Source organism: Somniosus microcephalus, unplaced genomic scaffold, assembly GCF_052327205.1.
Source record: "Somniosus microcephalus isolate GS21.2 unplaced genomic scaffold, FLI_Smic_1.0 unresolved_chr1, whole genome shotgun sequence".
Lineage (NCBI taxonomy): Eukaryota > Metazoa > Chordata > Chondrichthyes > Squaliformes > Somniosidae > Somniosus > Somniosus microcephalus.
The window spans coordinates 17,062,764-17,089,871 of record NW_028225179.1 but is presented as its reverse complement, the minus strand read 5'-3'; the positions used below and the strand labels follow the sequence as shown (position 1 = coordinate 17,089,871).

At 46.2% G+C, this 27,108-nt stretch overlaps 1 protein-coding gene across 1 annotated transcript; it reads right to left on the bottom strand.

Annotated features, from left to right (window-relative positions):
* Window positions 1–432: 432 nt before the first annotated feature.
* LOC147093708 (putative G protein-coupled receptor 139) lies at window positions 433–26,541 on the bottom strand. The gene is made up of 3 exons (XM_085974216.1): window positions 26,296–26,541; window positions 7,253–7,406; window positions 433–1,331 (listed from the first exon to the last, which is right to left on the bottom strand). The coding sequence occupies exons 1-3, from the start codon at window positions 26,539–26,541 to the stop codon at window positions 433–435; spliced, it is 1,299 nt and encodes a 432-aa protein (XP_085830342.1).
* Window positions 26,542–27,108: the final 567 nt, after the last annotated feature.

Sequence of the window (27,108 nt, the reverse complement as noted above, 5' to 3'; positions counted from 1 at the left end):
ACCACAGTTATTGTTCATGTCCTTATATTATTTAAATATTAATTACAGACGGGCTTATTCTCCTTTCACACTCAACTGGTGTAACCCACGTGTTCTGACGCTCATCCAGCAACCAACATCCCATTCTCACATCAGCCTAAACCTCAATGCTGGGTCTTGTATTTCTTTGTGTCCAGAGTTTGATTTAATCCAATTAAACACCTATCGCTTTTATAACCTTACCATCCACATAATGCTAGCTCTTCTACCTTGCTCACTGACTCTTACATGGAAACACGCGGGCCTTGTCAGATAGAGGCCAGCGTTATATCTGGAGAAGCCTGGGGCAGAGATGGAGCCTGTTGGGGTTCCGCTAAAAGATGCAAGAACACAGGATGGGATATGAGATGCAATGCAGGTCTAATGCTGGGAATTCCTCCGATCTTTTCGTTGCTAAACTAATTTAAATATTATTCTCAGTGGATATTTCATCCCAATCTTCAGCTCCTCTCTGAATTTAGTCTGTGTTACTGCATAAATACACGTGTTTGTGCAGCAGCTCAATAGCAGGAGCATATAGCTGGTCCAATCTGCGATAAGCATCGGGTCATTGAAACCTGTTGAATAATAACGGTTTGTAATTCGCATTAATAAGAAAACTATCACGTACGTCGTCCAGAGCAGTATGAAGTTTCCGGATATAGCGAAGAGTAAGATAATGGATTTCCTTCGGTTCTCCATCTCCGGATCATTGTGATTCGCATCATTCTTGCTGCTCCTCAGCCTCCTGCGGACTCTACTGGCCGCCAAAATTTGTCCTACGGTCAGAGCATTGAGCAGCAGCATCAGGACTATTGGGAGCAGTGGGGTGAAACAGCGCTGAATCCAGGTAAATGCTACCCACGCAGTTACAGTGTAATACTCTAGTTTTGTATTACAGCCCCAGGGTATGTTGTCGATTGTATACCAGGGTTCAAATGCAAAGTTCCAGGGAATGTTTTTCAAACAGAACAGCAGACACACGGTTCCTATGACCACGGCTGCAGTTTTCTCGGTGCAATATTTAGTCCTCAGCCTCTGGCAACAAATGGTAACAAAACGATCAAAAGTAAAAGCGACTGTTAACCAGACAGAAATATCTGTGACTACATGAACCAGGACAGCGTGGAAAGAACACACAGGTGTGAGCCACAGGAAGGTAGTTGGGAAATAATAATCATTAATCCGAATCAGTATCACATCAGTGATAATGACCAGTAGATCCGCCGCTGCCATGGCCACCAGGTAGCGGGTGATACACCTGGAGAGACCGCACTTTCCCCGCGACAGGATCACAATCGTCATCACGTTCGCTGTAAATGGGAAACAGACAGAAACAGGGAATCAGCCTTCAGATTACAGCAAGGGAGCCAGTTTCACAGTATTTGATGTGAAATGTACTTTACTGCAGGATCTGGGAATGGGAACTGAACTCATTACCGCTGCTAGGATTGGGCAGTTGATAACAATTTTAACATAAAATTGCAATGTTCAGTATAAGAGAGTCTGGAGTAAATAAGTGAAAATAAACGCCTCCAGCAAAGATTAAAACATGAACAAAATGGATTCTCTGGGAATTTCCTCAGAGCTGCTCCTCTTCCACCATCACAGCTTCCTCAGAAGTGCAAGGAATCCCGACGAGTCCCGAGTAAATTACCAGCCCTTTAATTGTACGAGCAAATGGACAGCCAGTTAATGAGTTATAATTAATAGCAACAAGTAGCAGTTCAGTGACAGAAGAACGAATGAAAACAAAACGAAATTAAAGTGATTGAAAATAAGTACTGAATGGCCAGTTATAAATTGGGAGATAAATGATGGGTGAGGAGCAGTGAGAATGAAGCCGGCCCGAAATGTGGTAAATGCTAAACGGGGAGCACCGATGGTGAGATCATCGCCGGGTTTGGATCCGTGGCCAGGAGAGGGGAGCAGATACCAGGCGGGGGTCAGAACAGGCTCGTATTTGTCAGGTTGGATTCTCAGACTGGGGGGAATGACTAAAAACTGTTGAAAAGACAAATGTCAAACACCATGTTACAAAGCGACTTGTTGTGGGTCAACTCGACCAGTTTCTGTTTACAAACCACCGGATGGACATTTCAACAAAAGCAAAATACTGCGGATGCTGGAAATCTGAAATTAAAACAGAAAATGCTGGAAATACTCAGCAGGTCAGGCAGCATCTGCAGAGAGAGAAACACATTTAACGTCTCAGGTCGATGACCCTTCGTTAGAACAGGAAAAAGTCAGATGGACAGTTCACCTGATCAACCGACTTCCCCTCGCTGGAAACCCCAGGTCCTGACATCGGTGCCTTGAACAGTTCAACATCATGTGGGCAAACTCCAACAATCACCGCAAGGGGGAGTAGGTCAGATGTGAGCAGCAACAAACAAGCTGACCTTGTTCTGTGATCCCAGGAACAATTGAACCTTCCAAAGTACACGTAGTAAGACGGAGCACACTCCCGACCTCGCTTTTGTCACCTCTGATAATGGATGAAACTTCAGAGGGAGGTGATGGCGGCGATCCGAGGCTTACAGCAAAGACCAGTGCAAGTGACAATAGCGGCTGCTGTCCAACCCATGACAACAAAGTACCTGCCGAGATTCAGCTTCAGAAAGTTTTAGTGGGAAGGTTGTACCTCTGAATTGGACGAATCCATCTGTAAAATTAATCCGACACACGAGCAATATTGAGAACCTGTCACCCTGGTCTGTAAGATTTTCCAAAATTACATCCTAGCAGATATGGGAAATATATACAACTGAGCATTCGGAATAAACAATCAACAATATCAGAGTTTCACTCAGGATAATGTGTCGTATGGCAGGTTGTCAGCTTGACATGGAAAGAAGCGTCATGGGTTAATTGGTACAGAATAAGAGAGAGAAAGAGTGTGTGGGAGAGAGAGAGAATGAGAGATGGATAGAACGAGATAGGGAGAGACTAAAAGAGAGAGTCAGTGAAAGGGGGAGGGGAGAGAGAGGGAGAAAGAAAAATTGAGATTGAGAGACAGAGACAGAGAGAGAGAAAAACGAGAACTATATATATCAGAGACAACTCTGTGCAGAAGGAAAAGCCTTTGCAAGATAAGGTAGGTGAAGTAGAAATAAGTCACTGTCTTCCTGCAGAACCGTCTTTAGACAAGAGACACTTAGGTGGAAATGATATGACATGATTTTAGGCGTGTATAATTTTTAAATAGTTAAGCAGCTGGTGGGATCTCCATGGATACAGAAATATATTGTAAAGGTACTGCCCCCGAATCAGAGATAAGAGATGTGAGGTGCTGTCCAGTGACTCTGAGCAGGTTGAGGTGGACCTTCTGCTTGAACTGCTGCAGTCCATGTGGTGAAGTTGCTTCCACAGGGCTGTTAGGGCGGCACTTCTAAGGTTTGGACACAGTTACTATGCACCAAATGTGATGGGATAATTTTTTCCCAATGTTACCAATATTTTGTAATGAGTCAAACCATTTCAGTAATTTATTTATCTAAAATATGCAGCATTATACAAAATTGCTAAAATTATTCGCCACATTTATCATGCACTAAACCATTAATTGATTCAACAATTGGATCAGTGTTTCAATGGTTTATTAATTATAGCCCCGCCTTACTTAGAGTCACACTTTAAACAGTGGTGACACTTAAATAACAAACGATCTAGTTACGCAACGATTGCCGTCAATTACACTTGTTTCTATTTCCAAGTGCAATGACGGAATATGAAGAAAAGAATATCCACCACTCTGAGAATCCAACCACCAATGTCGTCAGTTAGAAATAAAAATATCTTTACTGCTGTGACGTAATGTTTCTATTTCCCCAGCTCTCCGTTCCTTCAGTCTCCGGGCTCACTCTCCATGCAATGTCCCGAATATAACCATTAAAGCACAGAACATTATAATATCAATAAGCATATCGCAAAAGGAAGAGGGAGGACAGTTAGGGCGTGATATTCCCAGAATTTCTGAAAGTGACCCGTAATCTGTAGAATAATCACCTCCGGACAAACACAGCAACTGAGCAGACCCGCAAGGAGAGCAGTAATACAAAGAGACACGGACTTATACAATCAATAACCGGTTACAATGCCTCACCGGGAACTCCACGGGCGACAAGTATAACTTCAGAAATCACTTATACCAGTTACACTGAAAATGGACACGCGATTAATGGAACTCCCATTGCAGAAATGCTGATGACTTGGGAGCTTGATGCACAGTTACACAGGGACACAGGAGGAGGTTATTCAGCCCCACAAGCCTTTTCCAACATCACATTAGACCCCGGCTGATCTGCACCTTAACTCCATTTACCTGTCTTGGTTCCATATCCCATGATACTCATACCATAAAAAGTTATATCCATCACAGTCTTCAAAATTTCAATTGACCGAGCACTGACGGGCTTTTGGGAAAACGAGTTCCAGGTTTCCACTGCCCTTTGTGTGAGAAAGTGTTTCCTGATTTCCCTCCTAAATGGCATAACTCTCATTTTAAGATCATGTCCCCTCGTTCTCCAATCTCCACCAAGGAAACAGTTTCTCTGCATATACATTATCGAATCTCTTTATCATTTTAAATAACTCGTATATAACACCCCTCAACATTCTAAACACAAGGAATACAAACTAAGTTTATGCAATCTGTCCTCACAATTTAACCCTTTAAGCCCCGGTGTAATTCAGGCGAACCTGCGCTGAACTCCCTTCAAGACGAATACATGTTTCCGGCGATGCGGTGCCCAAGACTGAACTCGTGCTCCAGATGGGGTCTGACCAAGGTTCGATTTAACTGAAGCATCACTTGCTCACTTTCGAATTTAAACACCCTTGTGAAAAAAAACAAAATCCCATCAACATTTATCCCTGCTTTTTGTCTCCTTCCTCGCAAGCAACTACCAACCCGTCTCACAAGGTTACCTCCAATACTGTGCAATCTCACCTTTGTTAATAATTTCTGTGTGAAACTTTATCTGAAGCAGGGAAATAACTGACACTGTATTACAACTTGTGAATATGGGGACCAACATTCCATTGCATCGTGTGCTGACGGTTTTTACAGTTAAAATTACCCCCGCTGACAGGACATTGAATGAAGATAACAATTGGAGCTTTTGCTGGATATTATATGTGCATTATGATCTCAATGAACATATCACTCAAGGAAGATGGCGGACAGGGAGGATGTGATATTCAATTAAATTCTGACATTGATTTGGAAAAAGCAAAACAAATTCTTCAGAAGGAACAGAAAAAATATCGGGCATGTACAAAGACCAGTGACACACATAAACCCTGATTCACAAAGTCAGTAAGTTCAGAATCAGTTAGCGGGAACACCAAATACCGCTTGTAGAACGGGAACATGGCAAACAGATATACAATACATTCCACTTTATTTATCTCTGAGAAATGATGGGGACTCTTGGTGCAGGACACCGAGCCACAATGGACCCTGTGAGCTGTAATATTCAGAGAAAGACTTATTAATACAGGAGCGAAGCTTCCAATGGGAGCATTAGGCTGCATTGTTCCTGAGATTTGTGAGAGTCAGTGGGACAGTGAGACAACTCACTTCACTATGTCCTTACTGAGTAACATCTTTAAACAGACCTGGCAGAGTTTAAAAACCAATAGTAGAAATATTTTAGTTTGATGCCGATCACATTTGTTCAAAAAGCAACCTGGAACTTTTAGTAGCAGCGGGTATTGGGAACTCATTCCACTGAATGTGAGATTTCAGTTTCCCAGCTGAAGGGGAGAATTTGATTCTTTGTAAAGTAGGAGTTAAAATACACCGGTTTCATACCCAGGGCTCAGTCACACTAAACTATGAATCTGAGCCAGAGGAATGTAACACAGACACAGATTACAGGGCGATATGATCAAAGTGTTTAAAATGTTGCAAGGATGGGAGAAGGTAGATAGAAGCAGATTGATTCCAGCAAATGATGGGGTCAAGAACGAGGTGTCATAGATACAAGATTGAACAGAAGACATTCGGAACATTGGAAAAGGGAGCGGGAGAAACATCTTTACAAAGAGAGTTGGGAGGCGGTGGAGTTCAGTTCCAGGGTTAGTGGTTGAGGCAGAAGCTATGCTCAGTTTCAGAGTAGAGTGGATAGGTTGATGGAGGAAGAGGCGATGAAGGGATATCGGGACAGGCTGGTTAACTGTCTTTACAAATATCTTCTAACTGTAAGGATCAGAAGGAAACTAATTATAACTTGGTAGCGAGCAGCGGTTTGACCGGGCGGACAGGCTGGCTGAGAGTTCAGCCAGTGTTATATCAACATGCAAGTGTATGATCTGAACAATAAAAGTGTCCGGTTTGTATAAAGGGACCAGAACCCGGCTTCTGATCGGTGCTCTGGGTAAAATGCGGGTGATGGAAGCTGAAACGGATTTTTCAAATGGGGACAAACCCAGGAGAGTTTCACAGAGTGCCGCTGCTTTGTTTCAATTACTCTCTCACTGCATTGGATTCCCGGTCTGAGCTGCTGGAAGGGATGTGACAGGCAGCACTGTGCCCGCCCGGTGGGTGAAGAGGAGTCTGAGAACAGGCTGGTGACCGGTCAGGGGAGAAGACCAGGGCGAGATCCTATGTCCCTGCATGGAGCACAAACCCACCCTCGGCATGGAGTGTGTTCAGCAGGAACAATATCCAGCACTTTGCTGGAAACAGACTGAGAAGAGTGGGAAGATTCTGATTAATGAGACTGAACAAATCCCAGTCCTGACTGTCCGGATTCCCAGGTATATATCCAGGAGCGGCCATCAGTCGATCGGTCCCCAGCGGGAGTCAGAGGGGGAAAAACTGGAGCATTTTATAACACAGTGAATGTTCAGTAAAATATAGTCCTTGTCAGGTATTACCGAGTGTTACTGGAAAGAAGGGGAGGAGAGAAAATTTGGCCGGGCATGGAAACAATGGAATTAAAATATTCCATGGAATCACACATTGCACGAGGTCTCAGTTAAAATGGAATCATTGGAAAGACATTAAATGCAGAAAATAACCTGCAGTTTTTATGGGGTTTAAAGAAACTTAAAAATGCAAAAAATTATCAGTCAATGAACGAGGTGCAGCGGGAAATACAGTCACTGAATTTCTGCCTTTCAATTGACTTGTGAAAAACAGTGAGAAAAGGACACTTACCGAGATAAGAGCAGAAACAGAGTTAACCCTGATTCACAACTTTAGTAATGGAAGATAATCACTTACCGGGGATTCCAACGGCTGCTATAATCGGATAGTAAATCATTACTGCCTGTATAACTGGTGGTAAGATGGTAAATGGATATGCAATGTACGGAACTCTCATTCTGTCGGAGAAGTGATGGTGACTCTTGGCACTGGACACAGGGCTCAACTGATTCTGTGAGATGAGAGATTAAGATAAAACCATTTATAATTGAGGGACACTTCCCGTGGGATCAGGAAGCATCAGGAGTATTGACATTACTTCCAGTCATTTGGGCAGCGTGTCAACTCCCTACACTGTCATGTTTGTGCTGCACTAATTAGATACAAATTGATATTACAAGTGTTTTGAAATGAAACCGCCCAAAGATTGGAATAATATTTTGCTCACATTTCTCTCTGTCAATGTACTGAAAGCCGGGCTCTGACCGCATCGCTGCAACACCTTCAACAGAAGCAGCTTCAGGCTCCCCTCTGTGACGTCACACGGCTCAGTCCTGTCGATGCAGCAACTGAATTCCCCCAATTCTCAAACATCTTTCAGTGTTTACACCGCCCCCGGCGATCCAAACTCAGCCATTTCAATGTGGGAGTTTAGGCTGGCAATTGAGTGAGGAATTTATGTCTTTAGGACGGGAAGAGTTCGGGCTTTGCAGCAACACCTGGAATAAATAAAATCTAACATCTCAGGTAGAAAAATGAAACCATGGACAGGGGCTCGAAAAATCCTGGATTTCACTGAAATCCACATTATATAAAGGTTACAGGTTAAGGCAGAGCCCTGTTCCTTTAGAGGGATAATCTAGGTATGGGGTACTATACAATATTGAAATAGGTTGGGCCACATTTAGAGCAGAATCGCTGTGGAAATCTGCATCCCCCAGGATTCTGTGGGCTGCGGTGGGGTTTAGAGTTTCTGCTCATTTCATTATGTTCTATTATTATCCCATTCCCAGTAGTTCCACTTTGATCTGTCCAGTGATATTATCGAAGGTCAGGCCGTGGAACACAGGTGCATTCAGACCAGGAGTAGGTCATTCAGCGTCTCGGGCCTGCTCCGCCATTCAATTTGATCATGGCTGATCTGCAGCTCAGCTCCGTTTCCCCGGCTTTGCTGCTTATCGCTTCATATCCTCACCTTACAACAATGTATCGATCACAGCCATGAAAGCTCCAAATAATCCCGAGCATCTGCAGCTTTTTGTTGGTTAGAGTTTCAAATTCCCACCAGCCATCGTGTGACAAAGTGCATCTTGATTTCGCTCCTGAATGACATAAATCTAATGTTAAGCTTATTGTATAGAATTACATACAATATACAGCAGAGGAACAGGCCATTCGGCCCAACTGGTCCAAGCTGCTGTTTTTGCTCTACCAGTCTCCTCTCACCCCATCACCATGGCCTTCTAGTCATTTCACCCTCATGTATTTATCTAGCTTCCCCTTAAATACATCTGTGCAATTCGATTCAACTAATGATTGTGGTAGCGAGTTCGACAATACGTCCCCTTGTTCATGATTCTTGCACCAGACAGAATTGTTTCCCGGTATCTACCCTATTGAATCGTTAGACATTTTAAGCACCTCTTACAGGTCAGCCCTCAATCTCCTTTTCTCAAGGAAATGGAAGCAATATTTTGCAACATGTCCTCGTAATTTAACCCTTTTAGCTCAGGTAAATTTCAGGGGATTCTGTGCTGCATCAACTCCAAGGCCTATATATAATCAGTGAGGGACTCGGGAGGTGAGAGAAGGAAGGAAGACTGGAAAATGGATTGGAGGGACAGATTGGGGCCTCGTGGAAAGAGAGGGGCAATGGGGGTCGGAGGATGGGGAGACTAGAGAATGGGAGGTCAGAGAGAGGATAATGGGGTCAGCCAGAGGGGGAATGAGGGTCATGACAGAGGAATGGGGTTAGGGAGAGGGGGCAAGAGGGTCAACAGCAGGTACATGGGATCCTAGAGACGGGGGAAGTGAATCAGCAGCAGATAAATCGGGCCAGGGAGTGCGGGAAGATGGTCAGCAGCAGGTAAATGGGTTCAAAGAGAGGGGGAAAGAGGGTCAGCAGCCGGTAAATCGGGCCAGAGAGAGGGGGAAGAGGGTCAGCAGCAGGGAAATGGTGTCAAACAGAGGGGGAAGAGGGTCAGGAGCAGGTAAGTGGGTCAGAGAGAGGGGGGAAGAGGGTCAGCATCAGGTAAAAGTGGTCAGAGAGATGGGGAAGAGGGTCAGCAGCAGGTAAATGCGGCCAGAGGGAGGGGGAAGAGGGTCAGCAGCGGGTAAATGGGGTCAGAGGGAGGGGGAAGAGGGTCAGCAGCAGGTAAATGTGGTCAGAGACAGGAGGAAGAGGGTCAGCAGGTAAATGGGGTCAGAGAGATGGGGCAGAGGGTCAGCAGCAGGTAAATGGGGTCAGAGAGAGTGGGAAGAGGATCAGCAGCAGGTAAATGGGGTCAGAGAGAGTGGGAAGAGGGTCAGCAGCAGGTAAATGGGGTCAGAGAGAGGGGGAAGAGGATCAGCAGCAGGTAAATGGGGTCAGTGTGAGGGGGAAGAGGGTCAGCAGCAGGTAAATGTGGTCAGTGTGAGGGGGAAGAGGGTCAGCAGCAGATAAATGGGGTCAGAGAGAGGGGGAAGAGGATCAGCAGCAGGTAAATGTGGTCAGAGAGAGGGGAATCTCCATAGGGCTGTGGATGACTATCTTCATGACTGAGATCGATAGATATCTGCGCACCAACTGAATCAAGGGATATGAAGATCGGGCGGGAAACTGAAGTTGTGGTGGAAGTTCAGCCATGATCTTACTGATTGGTGGAGCAGCCTCGAGGGTTTCTATGGCCTACTCCTGCTCCTTTTTCCTATGTTATTATGAAACGCAGCAGCCAATTTGTGCACAGCAAGCTCCCACAAACGGCAATGTGACAATGACCAGATAATCTGTTGTTTTGAGTTGATTGAGGGATAAATATTGACCAGGACACCGGGTAATTTCCCTGCTCTTTATCGAAGTACTGCCGTATGTGATCTTTTACGCCCACCTGAGAGGGCAGACGGGGCTTGGTTTTAACGTCTCAGCTAAAACACGGCAACTCCGACAGTGCAGCACTCCATCAGTGCGGCACTGCAGTGCCCAGGTCTCTGAACCAATATCTTTCTGATTCAGGGTGTCACCAACTGAGCCACGGCTGTCACACGGCCTCCCTGAAGGACCACTTCATTGTATCGAAACGGAGCTGGAGCTTCCCGGATTGTTGGAACCGACAGGTTGCAGGTGTCCTGTTGAGTGAAAGAATCTCTCTGAGAAGAGCGGGAAGCCAATCGGGGTAATTAAAGGAAGTGGTGAATTAGTGACCTGCCAGACACCCAATCCGGGAATGACGGATTCAAACAAATATAGGAAAGAAGGAACTCTACGGGGACCTGTTCGCTAATTCTTCAACATCGTAAAACCATCCCAAGCAATTCTCCCGGTGTCCTGGCCGGTATTTCCACCTTACATTAATTTCACGGAAACTTTGACTTTAAATCAGACAATAGTCAGAAGATGGCAGCGTGAATCTACATTGCAGCTGAATGTATTGTCATGTATTGTGTTTAAAGTTACCTCACACTATTTATAAAATGGGGAGCACAGTTAAGATGAAGAGGGGCCGGCGGACTGTGGTTTCCACTGCGGCTGCTGCTCAACAATAATTGCCCTCAGTGTGTACAGTGAGCAGAAGGAATTGCTGCTGTTTCTTCACATTTCCCACTGCACTCATTGTCATTCTGCTTTAACAGAACCAGCTTGGATCTCCAGATACATTTAAACAATAAACCTCGGGGCTGATAGAATAATACTACAATAATATGAACATCATGTGCTTTCAATGGAGAAGTGTTTTCCACCTGCCGTGAGCATCGAGCTTGGTGAAGACAGCGTTGGGTGAATCTGCTAAACTGAGTGGTGATGGGAAGTTGGTGAGAGTGGGACTTCGGTGCAGAGGGGGAAGGAAATGCTCGGTAATTTAAATCAAGGAAGAACAGTAAATACACAAAATAGTGTAACTAATTAGATCTAGGAATAAAATTAACTAGGTTCAGGATAGCAACATTAAAGGAATCTGAACTGCATTAAATAAAAATCGGATGTACGTCATTAATTAAATAATAAGTAGGAGTAAGGAGTGCTAAATTAATATATATAGAATAATAGAATAGAATCATAGAAGTTTACAGCACCGAAGGGGCCATTCGGCCCATCGTGCCAGTGCCTGTTCTTTGAAAGAGCGGTAAAATTTGAAGCCAGACCCCAGCGTTTTACTCTTAATCCTGGAAATCAGTTCCCTACAAATACAGGTCCAATTTTAATCAAGATCAAGGGGCAGCTGAGACCCGCTGCCTGCAATTCTTGTGGCATTTAGCAGCTGCAGAAAGTTTCCTGTTTCCTGGACAACCACGTGTGCAGGAAGAGCCCCCAGTTTCTCGAGCTCAGGGTTTCTGAGACTGAGGAGCGGCGGGAGTCACTGCTGGGCATTCGGGTGATGGCAATTCCCCGCAGAAAAAGTTGCAGGAGGTGGTAACCCCTCAGCTATAGAGAGTTCAGGTGGGGAGTAAGTGGGTGGCCAGCCGGCAGGTGAGGAAGAGGCAGGCCGTGCAGGAATCCCCCGCGAATCTGGCCCTCTCAACCCGGTTTTCCGTGCTGATACCAGTGACGGTGATGACACCCTGGGGGAGTGCATCCTAGAGCAAAGAGCTTGGTGAAGGGAGAGATGGGTGAATCTGCTAAACGGCTTCGTGGGGCAAATGGCTGCACAGGGGGCGCAGCAATGCGAGCACATTCAGTAGTGCTTGGGGATTCGACATTCAGCGGGGAGAGACAGGCGTTACAGCATCAGTCGTCGTGATTCTCGCAGAGTATGTTGCCTCCCTGATGCCAGGGTGATGGACATCATTGATAGGGTGCATAACATTTTGCGAAGGGCAGATGAACAGCCAGCAGCCATGATCATTGTTGGAACCAATGACAGAGATAGGAAACGGGCTGTGTTCCTACAGGCACATTTTCCAGAGCAAGTTAAATTGCAGGACCAAAAATGGCAGTAATCCCTGGATTACTCCCAGTGTCATGTTCTGGAGCATATAGGAGAAGTAAGATAAGACATGTTGATGTGTGGCTGGAGAACTGGTGCAGATGGGAGTTGTAAGACAGTCTGATTGTCTGATAGTTTATAGAGTTCAGACTCGTGGAACAGACAACACAAAACCCAATGAATCTGTGAAATTTCTTTTAATTAAAAATCCACAAGAGGTTACAAGTAAAATTAGCAGAATACAAACAGTACTCAATTCATGTACTTATCACAAGCAAGGATCAAAAATCATTTACTTTAAGCTCAGGTGACTAAAAGCAAACCCACATGCATACAACACCTGGTTGGGTATTGGAGCCGTGGGGCAGTGGGTGAATGGGTGGGAATTGGAGTTGGGGGTGCGTGGGTGAATGGTTGGGTATTGGAGCCGGGGGGGGGCAGTGGGTGAATGGTTGGGTATTGGAGCCGGGGGACAGTGGGTGAATGGTTGGGCATTGGAGCCGGGGGGCAGTGGGTGAATGGTTGTGTATTGGAGCCGGGGGTCCCTGGGTGAATGGTTGGGCATTGGAGCCGGGGGGCAGTGGGTGAATGGTTGTGTATTGGAGCCGGGGGTCCCTGGGTGAATGGTTGGGTTTTGGAGACGAGGGGGCAGTGGGTGAATGGTTGGGTATTGGAGCCGGGGGGCAGTGGGTGAATGTTTGGGTATTGGAGCCGGCAGTCCATGGGTGAATGGTTGGGTATTGGAGACGGGGGGGCAGTGGGTGAATGGTTGGGCATTGGAGTCGGGGGGGCAGTGGGTGAATGGTTGTGTATTGGAGCTGGGGGTCCCTGGGTGAATGGTTGGGTTTTGGAGACGAGGGGGCAGTGGGTGAATGGTTGGGTATTGGAGTCGGGGGGGCAGTGGGTGAATGGTTGGGCATTGGAGTCGGGGGGGCAGTGGGTGAATGGTTGTGTATTGGAGTCGGGGGGCAGTGGGTGAATGTTTGGGTATTGGAGCCGGCAGTCCATGGGTGAATGGTTGGGTATTGGAGACGGGGGGGCAGTGGGTGAATGGTTGGGCATTGGAGTCGGGGGGGCAGTGGGTGAATGGTTGTGTATTGGAGCTGGGGGTCCCTGGGTGAATGGTTGGGTTTTGGAGACGAGGGGGCAGTGGGTGAATGGTTGGGTATTGGAGTCGGGGGGGCAGTGGGTGAATGGTTGGGCATTGGAGTCGGGGGGGCAGTGGGTGAATGGTTGTGTATTGGAGTCGGGGGGGCAGTGGGTGAATGGTTGGGCATTGGAGTCGGGGGGGCAGTGGGTGAATGGTTGTGTATTGGAGCTGGGGGTCCCTGGGTGAATGGTTGGGTTTTGGAGACGAGGGGGCAGTGGGTGAATGGTTGGGTATTGTGGTCGCGGGTCCGTGGGTGAATGGTTGGGTATTGGAGACGGGGGGCAGTGGGTGAATGGTTGGGTATTGGAGCCGGGGGGCAGTGGGTGAATGTTTGGGTATTGGAGCCGGCAGTCCATGGGTGAATGGTTGGGTATTGTGGTCGCGGGTCCTTGGGTGAATGGTTGGGTATTGGAGACGGGGGGCAGTGGGTGAACGGTTGGGTATTGGAGCCGGGGGGCAGTGGGTGAATGTTTGGGTATTGGAGCCGGCAGTCCATGGGTGAATGGTTGGGTATTGTGGTCGCGGGTCCGTGGGTGAATGGTTGGGTATTGGAGACGGGGGGCAGTGGGTGAACGGTTGGGTATTGGAGCCGGGGGGCAGTGGGTGAATGTTTGGGTATTGGAGCTGGCAGTCCATGGGTGAATGGTTGGGTATTGGTGCCGGGGGTCATGATTGCATATTGGAGCCGAGGGGGCAATGGGTGTATGTCTGGGTACTGGAGCTGCGGGGGCAGTGGGCGAATGGTTGGGTACTGGAGCCAGGGGGCAGTGGGTGAATGGCTGGGTACTGGAGCTGAGGGGGCAGTGGGTGAATGTTTGGGTACTGGAGCCGGGGGGCAGTGGGTGAATGGTTGTATACTGGAGCCGGGGAGCAGTGGGTGAATGGTTGGGTATTGGCACCGGGGGGCAGTGGTTGAATGCTTGGGTACTGGAGCTGGGGGTGCAAGGGTGGTGCAGTGGGTGAACATTTGAGTATTGGAGCCGAGGGCCGGGCGTGTTGCAGTGGGGCATGGTGGAGTATTGGAGACGATGGACAATGGTTGGGTATTGGAGCTGGGGGCAATGGTTGGGCATTGGAGCTGGGTGCAATGGTTTGGAATTGTTACTGTGGGGGGGGCTGTGTTTGTGTATTGGATCCGGGGGGCAATGGTTGGGCATTGGAGCCGGGGACAATGGTTGGGTTTTGTAGCTGTTGGTGGAGCTGTGTTTGTGTATTGGCTCCGGGGGGCAGTGGTTGAGTATGGCAGCTGTGGTGGGAGCAGTGTGTATGTATTGGAGCCGGGGGCAATGGTTGGGTATTGGAGCTGCGGGGCGGGGGGATGTACTGGTTGGGTATTGTAGCTGTGGTGGGAGCAGTGGTTCGGTATTGGAGCCGGTGGGTAATGGTTGGGTATTGTAGCTGTGGTGGGAGCAGCGGTTGGGTACTGGAGCTAATGGGCAATGGTTGGGTATTGCAGCTGTGGTGGGATCAATGGTTGGGTATTGGAACCTGGGGGCAATGGTTGGGTATTGTAGCAGTGGTGGGAGCAGTGGTTAGGTATTGGAGGCGTGGGCAATGGTTGGGTATTGGAGCCTGGGGGCAATGGTTGGGTTCTGTAGCTGTGGTGGAAGCAGTGGTTGGGCATTGGAGCTTGGGGGCATTGGTTGGGTATTGTAGCTGTGGTGGGGGCAATGTTTGTGCATTGTAGCTGTGGTGGGAGCAGTGATTGGGTATTGGAGCTGTGCTGGGAGCAGTGGTTGGGTATTGGAGCTGAGGGGCAATGGTTGGGTATTGCAGCTGTGGTGGGAGCAATGGTTGAGTATTGGAGCCGGGGGGACAATTGTTGTGTATTGCAGCTGTGGTGGGAGCAGTGGTTGGATATTGAACTGGGGGGCACTGCCAGGTGCAATATGATGGACTTTGATTCCTTGGCTGGAAGTGAGGAAAAGATGCAATGGCAGCTTGAAGGAATGTTGTTAAAGGAGAACCAGATGTTCAAGGACCAGGGAGGGGAGATTAGACAGGTGTTGTTCTCAGTGACGGACCGAGTGTCCAATGAACATAAACTGCAGGTCAAAATCAGTGCACCATCCAAGAGGATGCTCAGGCTTCAATTGACGCCTCAAAGGGAGTTGCTTGTAGCATGTATGGGGTATTCCTTCTTTCCCCTAATACACCGGGGATGGGGTGATATCAAGAACAACCTAATCCCCAACTTTGTGACAAATAAACAGCTGGCAGAATGGAAGGTGTCGACGTCACGCTTTCCATTTGTGAACTCAGGAGGTTGGGCAGAGTCTGGGCTACGACTCACCCGTGCCATGCTAAACTGAAGGGTCTGGGAGGGAGCATTCCTGCCCTGACAATACAAGCGACCCAATATCCATAAAAGTATGGTCAGTAGAATCAGTTCTGATATTGGAAGAGAAATTGCATTATGAATATCAGCCATTCCCACCGTACATGGTTCAAGTAAATGAAGGAAAGACAGTGCCAGACATGGCAAAATGTTCTTTAATCAAAGGATGTGTTCATATCACCTGAGGGAAGTTAATGAAACACTATGGTGGTCTTGTTTGGAATTAAGAAACTCCAAATTGCACCATGTCTGTAATATGCTGGCACCAGAGATAAACTAATACTAGTTGTGTCGCACAGGGGCGCTATTGTGTCACTACGGCCGCAGCCTCTGTGAATACAGACCCCTCACCTGCCCTGTCACCCACTCCTCTTTCTGCTTTGAACCAACCCAGGTCACCAAGATAGATCATGAGATCCTGATACCAGTGATCAAGCATAATGTTACTAACATCACAGTGCACGGTGATATGCTCTTAGACACTGACACAATATTGATTGGATTTGGATATCCACTGGACGCCCCTCCGCCACACCACGCACGTCACTAAAACTAAAATAGATTAGAGAACGAACCGTGATCACAATAAAACACCTGCACCAACTACACCAGGAAAATGAAAACCTGCTAACAGAGCTAGAGGGAGTGGGAAGGAAATCACGGTGGGAGCAAGTCAATAACATCTTGATACACCTGTTGTTCAGAATTATTTCACAACTGTTAATTATTTTCCAATGCCGTCTACTGTTCCTGGTGATCATTGTGTCCGCATTGCTTCGACAAGCCCTTACACAATTGAAGAGGAAAAACAAGGAGCCGGGTCAGCAGAGAGCTCTCCCAAGCCTGGAGTGCGGGGAAACTCAGGAATAATGATCAACCAATGAAATAAGGCCAAAGGAACCGTTGGAGCCATGCGGACATGTTTGGTGTGCTGACATCAATGTAACAGTAATCGACTGTATACTCCAAGCAAATCAACAGTAAAGACAGAAAGAAAGTTAATTGGCTCAGAGTGATTGCTCAAATTCTGGGTCTAAAGGGGGGAAATGTTAGCATGATTTAAGATGATTTATGTCAGAATGCTTTAAGATGATTCACTGGTCCAACTATCCCAGCGTCCTTTCACTTAGATTTGCATTATTATATCAACAAGGGAGATCCAAGCATATTAATAGTAACTTTCAAAAGTGAATTGAGGTGTTCCGCAAAGCAATCACCCAATCTCTGTGTGGTCTCCCCAATGTAGCGGAGTCTGCAGCAAGTACAGTTTACTAAATTGCAAGAAGAAAAGTAAAGCGTTGTTGCACCTGGAAGTTGTGTTTGGGTCCCTGGACAGTGAGAAGGGAAGAGGTAAAAGGGCCGGTGTTGCATCTCCTGCGCTTGCACGGGAAGGTGTCGTGGGAAGGGGAAGGTGTGGGCGGGTGATAGATGAGTGGACCAGAGTGTCGCAGAGGGAGCGGTCTCTGCTGACTGCTGAAAGGGGACGGGAGGGGAAGATGTGTTTGGTGATGGGATCACGCTGGAGGTGGTGGAAATGGCGGAGGATGATCCGTTGAATGTGGAGGCTGGTGGGGTGAAAGGTGAGGACAAGGGAAATCCTATCGTGCTTCTGAGAGGAAGAGGAATGGGTGAGAGCAGAAGTGCGGGAAATGGAACAGTCGAGAGTCCTGTCCACCATGGTGGAGGGGAGTCCTTGGTTGAGGGAAAAGTAAAACATATCGGAAGGTGGCATCATCAGAAGAGATGCGATGGAGATGGAGAAACTGAGAAAAAGGAATAGAGTCCTTACAGGAATCAAGGTGGGAGGAAGTGTCGTCAAGTTAGCTATGGGAGCAGCTGGGCTTATTTGGTTGAAGTGAATGGATTCAAAGGAGAATTAGTTCAATGTATTTTCAATACAAGGGCAGCCAGGCGGAGGAGGGGCTGGTGGATGGTGACTGTGTTGGCCTCCATTCAAGGAAGAAGCGGAGGGCCCTCCTGCCGTCCTGGTGGCTGATGGAGGTGTAGAGGGATTGGACGCCCACAGTGAAAAGGAGACGATGAGGACCAGGAAACTGGAAAGTATTTGTTGTTTTTTTCCACAGCAGCTTTCAAATCACTGGCATTATCAATGGATTGGTATGTTGATGTGAAAAGAATTTGTTGAATTGTGTACAACTGCGCGTCGCTATTTAAATCAGCAGGGCAGTTGAAGGATTCGTGTTAAAGATCGAGTGTACTTCAGTTTGTGTGGTTTCGAGCACTGCTGCTGGTGGATGTGATAATTCGTCCGAGAATTGTAACCATTGGAAAGGAAGTTTTAATATTTGTATCTCACATTTCCAGGCAGTGTTCCTACATTTACAACAGGCTCTCCGCCGATTGACTGAAAATAGAAACAGGAGTAGGTCATTTAACCCTTCGAGCCTGTTCCGGCATTCAGTGAGATCATGTCTGACCTGGATCTTAATTTCACCCACCTGCTTTGACTTCTAATCAATCCCTATCTTGTCTAACAGAAAAATATCGACCTGAGCTTTAAATTATTAATTACATTGGCAAAAGAACGCGAGGTGAGATGATTGTTTTATTACTCAGACGATGAGATTGTTTTATTACTCAGAGGGTAGTTATGATCTGGAATTCACTGTCTGAGCTGTTGGTGGAAGTAGATCCGATCGCTGATCCAATAGTCACTTTCAGAAGGGAATTGGATAAATACTTGATGGCGAACAATGTGCAGGGCTGTGGGGAAATTGCGTCATTCTATGGTTCTATGATGCGACAATGCTCTCCCTCAGTGAGCTTGTGTTTTCACCGGTAAACCTCAGGTCCCGGCTTTAATTCTCGTCCGAGCAGGCAGCGACTTTCTCACCTTTAATGTGATGTTTCTCTTTTTCTCGCTCTATGATTCGCTCTATTTCTCTCTGTTTCTGTCGTTCTTACCATCTGTCAGTATCTCTGTATGTCTCACTCAGTCTCAGTCACTTTCTGTAAGCTTTTCTCATTGGGTCTCTGTTTATCCGTCCAACTATTACTTTCTCGGTCACTCTCCCCATCGCTCCCCCACATCGTTTTACTCTGCACCTTATAATATAACCCTTTAAGCGCTGGCTCAGTTTAGAGCTTGCTGATCCTCGGTGTTTGACCTGCATTTTAACATTCTTCCTTCAAAGGTTTTCAGTGTTGACGGGAGGGTTACATGTTCTGTGGGCTAAAAGCCGAGGGGATTCTTGTCCAGTTACGAACGGTCAGCTCAATGCGTTACTTGCCCAGCTGCTGTGCTTTTGCAGTTCAGCTTTTCGCCGTCTGTAGTTTTAGAAAATGTCTTTATCCTCTCACATTTTCAGATTATGCTGACGCGTAGTTTGCTCTACGCTGAAAACTAAACTTAGTCAGCAAGGGATTTGTCGAATTTTCAAGCACTGCGCGGGTGGGCTTCTGCCACTAGGGTGGCCGAGTGGTTAAGGCGTTGGACTTAAGATTCAATGGGCGTGTGTCTGCGTGGGTTCTGAACCCCACTCCTGGGTAGATGCTAAGGCAACGAGGTTGAAAGTAAAACCTAAAGCTATTTTTGGTATGAAAACGCTTATGATCTCTGCAAGGGATGGTGCCATATTTATAATTCACCCTTCAAGACAGCGTTTTTTCATTTACAATTGGTGCACTGAACATAGGAACCGGAGGAGGCCATTCAGCCCCTTGAGCCTGTTCGCCCTTCACTGAATTCCTGTCTGAGCTTTGCCTTAACTCCATCCAGCTGCTTTGGCAACACATCAATTCAACGCATGTGTAGCAAAAACGTACCGATCTCAGATTTACATTATTAGTTGAGCTGGCATATATTGCTATTTTGTGGGAGAGAGTTCCACACTGCAATCAACCTTCATGAGAAGAAATGTATCCTAACTTCTTTCGCGAATGGCCTGCCTCTGATTTTACGATTATGTCCCCTTGTCCTCGGCTCCCCCAACAACGGCCAAAAAAGGTTTCTCTCTATCTAACTTATCAATTCGTTTCAAAATCTTAAAACCTCAATCAAATCCCCACAACCTTCTATATTCCAGGAAATACAAGCCCAGTTTATGTAATCTCTGTTCATATTTTAACCATTGGAGCGCTGGTAACGTTCTGGTGAATGTGCACTGCACTTCCTCTAAGGTCAATCTATCCTTTCTAACAGGCGGTGCCCAGAACGGTACACAGAACTCCAGATGTGGTCTAACCAGGTCGCTGTATAGCTGCAGAATTACTTCCTCTCCTTTATATTCTATTTTTTTGATTATTTTTGTACCTTACTGCTACATTTCAGTGGTCTGTGTACATGGACCCGAAACCCCTTTGGAACTCCACTGTTCCGAACTCTGCACCATGTAATTAATACTCGGATCTACTTTTTAGGTCTAAAATGAATGACGATATACTTACCTGCGTTGTAATCCATCAGCCACTGTTTCGCCCATTCACTTAATCTATCAATATATCTTTGTAATTATATGCTGCTGTCTACACGACTTACCATACCACCAGCCTTTGCATCATCAGCAAACGTGGATATAGGAATTTTCTAAGTCATTAATAACTATAGAAGTGTTGTGGAGTATTTTAAACCAACACCTGACACAAGGTTTTCGGATCGATAATCAAGTTGTCGTTGTTACACCAGTGGGGAGACAATCTGCTCTGTCTTAGCCAGACTTCTCCAAATTGGATTAGCGAGCCCTACATTTTTATACATTACAACATATATGTCCAGCTCATTCAAAATTCATTCCTACCACCTGATTGGTCCTTGGCCCATATACATATTCACTGATTGGTTGCCTATGCTGCGTTATATTAAAGTACCACCTTTATTATCGGAAAAGTACATGTCCATTATCCCCCAAGCTGTTGTTGCACCTATGAACTTTGTTTATGCCAGATGGGGTCTCATCAACATTGTACTTCTGACTCATTGTCCTCCTTTCATGCCTCTCTAGGCCTCTTTACTTCCAACTCATTATTTTACTTTCCTGCCAGAACAGAGCTTACATCCTCAAGGCCTCTTATGGTTTCCACCTCCGACTATTTGCAACTGTCTCTTAGTGACACAGTAAGCAGTTCTACAACTACTGCTTAGGTTATCTCTACTGCCAGTTCAGCAATTTAGAAAAAGCTTACCACTGCAAATATTAGATTATTCTCTTTATTACACCATTCAGTGAAGCTGCCAGCGATGTCAGTTTAACTCATTCCCCACTGCAATCCCCCCTTTTGGTACTTGGCCACTGCCCAAGTTGAACAACATGTATAAGCATTGCTGTGCCTCCTGCCCCATGTGGTGATCAGGCGCTGGCTCAGGAGGCCCTGCATACCCATCATGTGTAGAGCAAACTTGTTTATTCCAGCTCTTTCCGCTTCACTTTAGCTCTTTGTTGGTCCGTTTCTTGTTACAAGTGGTGCATGCTGCTATTCCCCATCATATAGCCATGACTAACTGTACTATCACTAATATATATGGGAAATGATGCGGATCCATGGTTGTATGTTAACATTCATTCCCCAATCCCACAGCTTCTCATACCACGGGAACTCCTGTAGCTCTATCTCTATTACCCTTTCTAATTCCCCAAGGTCCCTTTGCAGCACTATGTATTGTTTCACCATCTTACTTAAATCCTCTTTCAATTCTTGCAGATCCTCTTGCAGGTGGGGTATTGCGGTCCCTACTGGTACTTCATAATTGACCAACTCTTTCTTTAGACTATCTGGCACATTTAGGTTTATCTCCTCCCTTGAATGTACATACACCAATCTGGTGTGTCCAATTGTGACAGGGATCTTTGGCGTAAAGCAAAAGTTAGGCATTGTGATTGCACATACAAGGTTACTCTATTGGTACTCAGCCTCTGTGGTGGCTGTACAATACTCCCCTTCGCCTTCATATCCTGAGCGGGTGTGATGGTGATCAACTTGTGATCAGTCCAACACACACTCTCTGTCTTATTATAGGCGCACTCATCTATAGGGCCTTCTCTTACTGGATGTGGGCACACCATAAGCGTGCCTTTCCTGTGGCATCCGTTTAGGGAGACGCCTCTCATAGTATCATTCTTCCTGATGGCATAGGTATCAATTGAATAGTATTGGAGGTATGTCTCACCCCTCACTATGCCTATGTTTGTTACCTGGTACTGTGGGTATGGAGCCATGTCTAGTCCCACCACTGGCATCAGGAGTACCATGCCTATCATTGCTGTCACTTCTGCTTTACATTTTTGTATCACTGGATATACTCTGGTCATCCCTTTAAGGATACAAGCAGTCAGAGGGCCTGGATTCTGGCTCAGGCCACAGAGCTGTGTGCTGTTAATCCAGTCTGGTACCTCGCCTCGCTGTATCTGTGCCAGATTGTGTTTAACTGTCCGGTGATCCATTGGCCATAGGCTTAACACAAGCCTCTTCCTACCCTGTCCTTTGCCTGTTCCTCATCTCTATGGTTTGGTTTGTTGATAATGCTAGCATGGTCCTCTATAACCTTGATTCCCTTGAGTAACTTCCTTATCGTATGTCCTCCCAACTCTGATCCTTGTCGAACCAAACCAGTTTCCTTCTCTAAAATCTGTTGTATTACCCTTTGTAGTCGTTCCACACTACTTTGGACACCTTGTACATCTAGGGCATTAATGAATGATGTCCCCGTGTTTATTCCCATGGGTATATCGGTTACTAAGCTCCTCTTAATCCTTTGGTGAAATGCAGCATGTCCCCTAACGTCAGTAGCCCCTGTCACATCAGCAGCTTGGTTAATTACATTCTTTATCATATATGCATAGAATTTTCTAATTTTAGTAAACCTTTCAGAATATCCTGGCCATTGTAACATGGTTAAGTTCATTAGTACCGGTACAATTTCGTGTCTCACGCTATCATACAATTGTTCTCCCTCAGTGAATATCACCAGTCCATTTTCAGGCCCAGGCGTCCATTTCGGACACCTCCATTCTTCAGGTATTGTTGTGATTTGGGGTGTTGTTGTTTCTAGGGTTAACCCTTGTGGTGTGGTCCTTGTTGTTGTTGGTTGAGGTGTTGTAATGCCGTGTACAATAGTCCATCTTATATCATTTTCCGTGCAGCTCAGGACATATCCTCCCCCTACTTGAGCCAACATCTGCCAGTGTCTATTACATTCTACCATATTGCTGGCATTTATTCATTCTACAGGGTCCGCATGGTTGTTGATCCAAGTTCACCCAGGTACCGTTACACCTGTAACATCATTTTCCTTGTTTTTCACACTCCTAACTGTGTGATATGATGAAGCCTCTATGAAGTCGCCATTATGGGATCTCAACCTGCAGTCCATTTCTTCCAGCCCGTTACTTGTACTTATAAATGCTGTCATCAGGGTAGTTATGACAATCCATCTTACGGGATCCATGTTTATCTGTAATTTAAACAGAGGTCTGGTTGTCACCAGAGGTAGCTCATCTCTGGTGTTTATTCCGTTGTTTCTGTCGGACATAAGATCAGATGGGTTATTGTTGTACCGGTTTAGCTGTGTCCAATGTTTCCATCTATCCTTTCCCCTCATATGTATACATGCGCACATATCGCTGGTCATGATAACCTCAAATGTTCTGGTCCATCTAGGTGAGAATCCCGATCTCTCTGGCAATATTTTAATAACTACCTGCTCGCCTACCTGGGGTAGGTGCTCCGAGGACCACTACTTTTGTGTATTTTTATCTCTGATGTCTTGTTGTTCTTTAACTTCTTGTTAGAGCACTTTCAATTGATTATCCAATGTTTGTACGTACTTCATAATTTTATTGTTTAATGGTCCTAGTCCCTCGCTACCAGATGCTAATACTTCCGGCAGACACATTGCTTGTCCACTCATGAGTTCATATGGTGTCAGTCCGGTCATCCTGTTTGAGTTGGCTCTCAGCCTCATCAGGATACATGGAAGGACATCCACCCACCCCTGTCCAGTTTCGGCTATGGCCTTGCTTAAGGCTGTTTTCAGGGTTCTGTCCATTCGCTCTACCATGCCTGAGCTTTGCGGATGGTAGGGGATTTGGAACTTCTGTCTTACCCCCAGTAACTTACAAGTTTCTTTCATTACCTTTCCCGTAAAGTGGGTACCTTGATCTGAACCTATTTGCAATGGGACCCCCATCTCAGTATCACGTCGTATGCAAATATTCGGGCCATAGTCTGAGCACTACAGTAGGGAATGCTTCCACCCAACTTGTAAACTGGTCTATGATCACTAATCAGTATTTCTTCCCTCTACTGTGAGGTAGGGTTCCAGTAAAGTTTAATTGGAGGTTTTCCCAGGGGCCTTTGTGTCGTGGCTGGTGGGCTATTCCAACCTTTATGGGCCTACCTGGGTTGTGTTGTCCACAGATGATGCAGCGTCTGCAGTATCTTGCCACATCTTTTCCCACTCCACTCCACCACCAATCTGTACTTAGCCTACCTATCATGCCATTCCGCCCCCCATGGTCTGGCTCATGGTACATTTTCAACAAGTTCCCCTGTGATCCTTTTTCCATATTCCATCTGTACCTTTGGCTGCGCCTCTCTTTATCCACGGCTCCTGCTCCTCCATTTCGGTCTCCTCTTGGATTCTTTTAATGTTCACTTCCTCTGCTGTTATTCTACCTGCAGCTATTGGTGTAGGGATCTCTGTGTCCGCTGCTGTTCTTGCTGCCTGATCAGCTAGCATATTTCCTTTTTGTTGCTCGCTCACTACCTTGCGGTGTGCCTTTATTTTAATCACTGCTCCCTCTTCTGCTCCTTTTACCGCTTCTACTAGGTCTCTCACTACTTCCTCATGCTGTATTTGTCCTCCTCCGGAGGTTACATATCCTCTCCTATTCCATGCTATCATATAATCATTCACTACCCCAAATGCATATCTACTGTCTGTGTATATATTTACTCATTTTCCTTTTGCCAATTTCAATGCTTCCGTGAGAGTCACTAGTTCTGATCTGTCTGGTTTACCTACCGGCCAAATTGGTGAGTTTGTGGTTGCTGTGGTTTCTTTTAACACTCCCTGTTTCAGTAACTCTGTTAGTATCCTGAATACGGCCTCTTTGGCTGCTGGTTTTATCGGGTATTGTCTATGCGCCTTGTGCTCCGGCCCGGGTATCATGATAGGGTTAATTGTAGTTAGTCCACAGTCCTGTTTAGAGGTGACCCATACTCCTTCCACCGCCTGGCATAGGACTCCCTATATTCCATATTGTTCCCAATCGCTTTACTACCGATCTTTATCATATAACTGGCCATAATCCTGGCTTCAAATTTATCATCACTTACGCGCTTTCATAATACAGTCTTATTTCATACATCTGTCACATGGTCCAGTTCACTCGTTTTATCCACTCCTAAGATTGATCCCTCTGGGTTATCACATGCCCATAACTGGAATGTGAGAAAAATTCCCCCTAGTTCCAATAATTCTGTCCCGTTTTTGTCAGCGCGATTGCTCTTCCCGCCCACTCCTTGTATCATTATTGAGGTTTTGAGGTTTTTGTGTACGGGAGGTCCAAATTGGTTATAGACACTGATGCCCCTGTGTCAACTAACATATAGCACTGCTGGCCCCATAACAGTGCTGTTAGCTCCAGACGGGGATCGGTGCCTGTACCGAGGGCCGATGATACCTAGCGGGACTGTGACATGGTTTTGATTAGTTCGATCAATTGAATCTTATTCATATTGGCCTCGCCCGTTATCTTCTCGCTACACGCTGCCTCTTGTTGTCTTGAGCCTTGACCTTCCTTCCCCCCTCCCTTGGACCAAGAGTCTCGCTGTTCGTGTCCAGGTTTGTTACAGTTTTTACATCTCCTTCCTGTGTCTTTCCTAGTTAATGTGCAATGATAACTCTTGTGCCCAAGCCTATTGCATTTTATACAGACTTCCATCTCCTTTACTGCAGCTATCTGTTCCTCCAAGGCAGCCACCTTAACTTTCTGCTGGTTGTCTACCTCAGTCGCCCATCTGATCAATTCATCAAAGGTCTGTATGGTGACCAATCCAATTTGTACTATGGCCTGATGGGCACGACTCAGCCCTTGTACATTTTCAAAAATGCCAAATTGTCTCGTTGTGGTGCTATTATACTGGAGTGGGCTACAAAACTAGTCCACTTCCGTTCTCCATAATCATGGGTTGACACCCCTTTCCCCTGACTAATTCCCATGACTAGTCCCCAGTTTACTGGTACTAATCCTAAAACTTGTGTAACAGCGGTCCAAAAAGCTGTATAATCCACATCTCATTGCTGGTTTACAGGGGCTACATCTTGACACCATGTCCCCTCCCTATATTGTTGAGGTAATTGACCCAACATATCTTCGCTCATTTTTGCCCTCGCTAATCCATCAACATCCCAGTTGTGGAAGTTGTGACATATTCTCATTTCGCTTAGTTTCTGCCAGAATATGGCATTACTCTGTCGGAGCTTTAGTTCCAGCAGAATTTGAAGCAACTTTAATTTATCTCCTGTGGAGAAAGATACATAAGTGATTTATACCTGAACTGGTACTGCTGGGATCGCTACGGTGCCTGGGGGTGCCCCTAAAAGTATAGGCACCGCCGGGGTGACCGGAATAAATTCCACCTTAATAGATGCCACTTTTATGTCGTCATATGGGGGCGAGTTTTCCCCATCATTATAGTCGGGGTCATGTTCAGCAACTTTTCGGCTCAGCGCATCCCAGTCTATCCTGTCCTCCTCTACTCTTTTCACCTCAGATGGCACTACAGGAGCTGTTGCCATTATGGGTACTTGGGTACAATTTTGGCACCCGTTTTTGGTCCAAACTCGAGCACAGCTGCTCAACTCATAATATGCATGAGCCACTAAAATGATGGCCCTTTCTTCCTTTAATTTTGTTTCTTTAGCCCACCATTCTCTTTGTTTGGCCGGTGGGTCGTTCGGTTGCCAATCGTTATTAACAATTTTGTCATTGAATCTTTTATTTTTGTCCATTAAATAGTGTATCAGCAACCCCACCGAGCCCCCTCGAGTTTTTCACTTTCCATGGTTAATTGTTGTCAGCGGTATGTCCCATCCTTTACTCTCGCAACCGCAGTTGTCAGAGGTACCATCCTTGCTTTACTCTCACAGTGTGAGACGGTACTTGCAACCGCAGTTGTCAGAGGTAGCTCCCTTATTTACTCTCGCAGGGTGAGTCCATACTTGCAACAATTTTGTTCGGGTAATTTGTTGTCAGATGTATGCTTAGCACTACCTGCAACTGGAGTTGTCAGAGGTAAGCTTAAACTTTCTGCATTGCTTGTAACTCGAGCTGTCAGAGGTATGCTTTAGACTTTTACTCCAAAG

Bases quoted from the DNA above. Each gene is read 5' to 3' on its own strand.
- LOC147093708 (XM_085974216.1), bottom strand. From the start codon at position 26,541: ATGGCAACAGCTCCTGTAGTGCCATCTGAGGTGAAAAGAGTAGAGGAG. The intron at 7,407-26,295 runs GTATAAATCACT...CTCATCTCACAG, and splicing joins TCCCAGCAGTACCAGTTCAG to AATCAGTTGAGCCCTGTGTC. The intron at 1,332-7,252 runs GTAAGTGATTAT...TCCCATTTACAG, and splicing joins AGCAGCCGTTGGAATCCCCG to CGAACGTGATGACGATTGTG.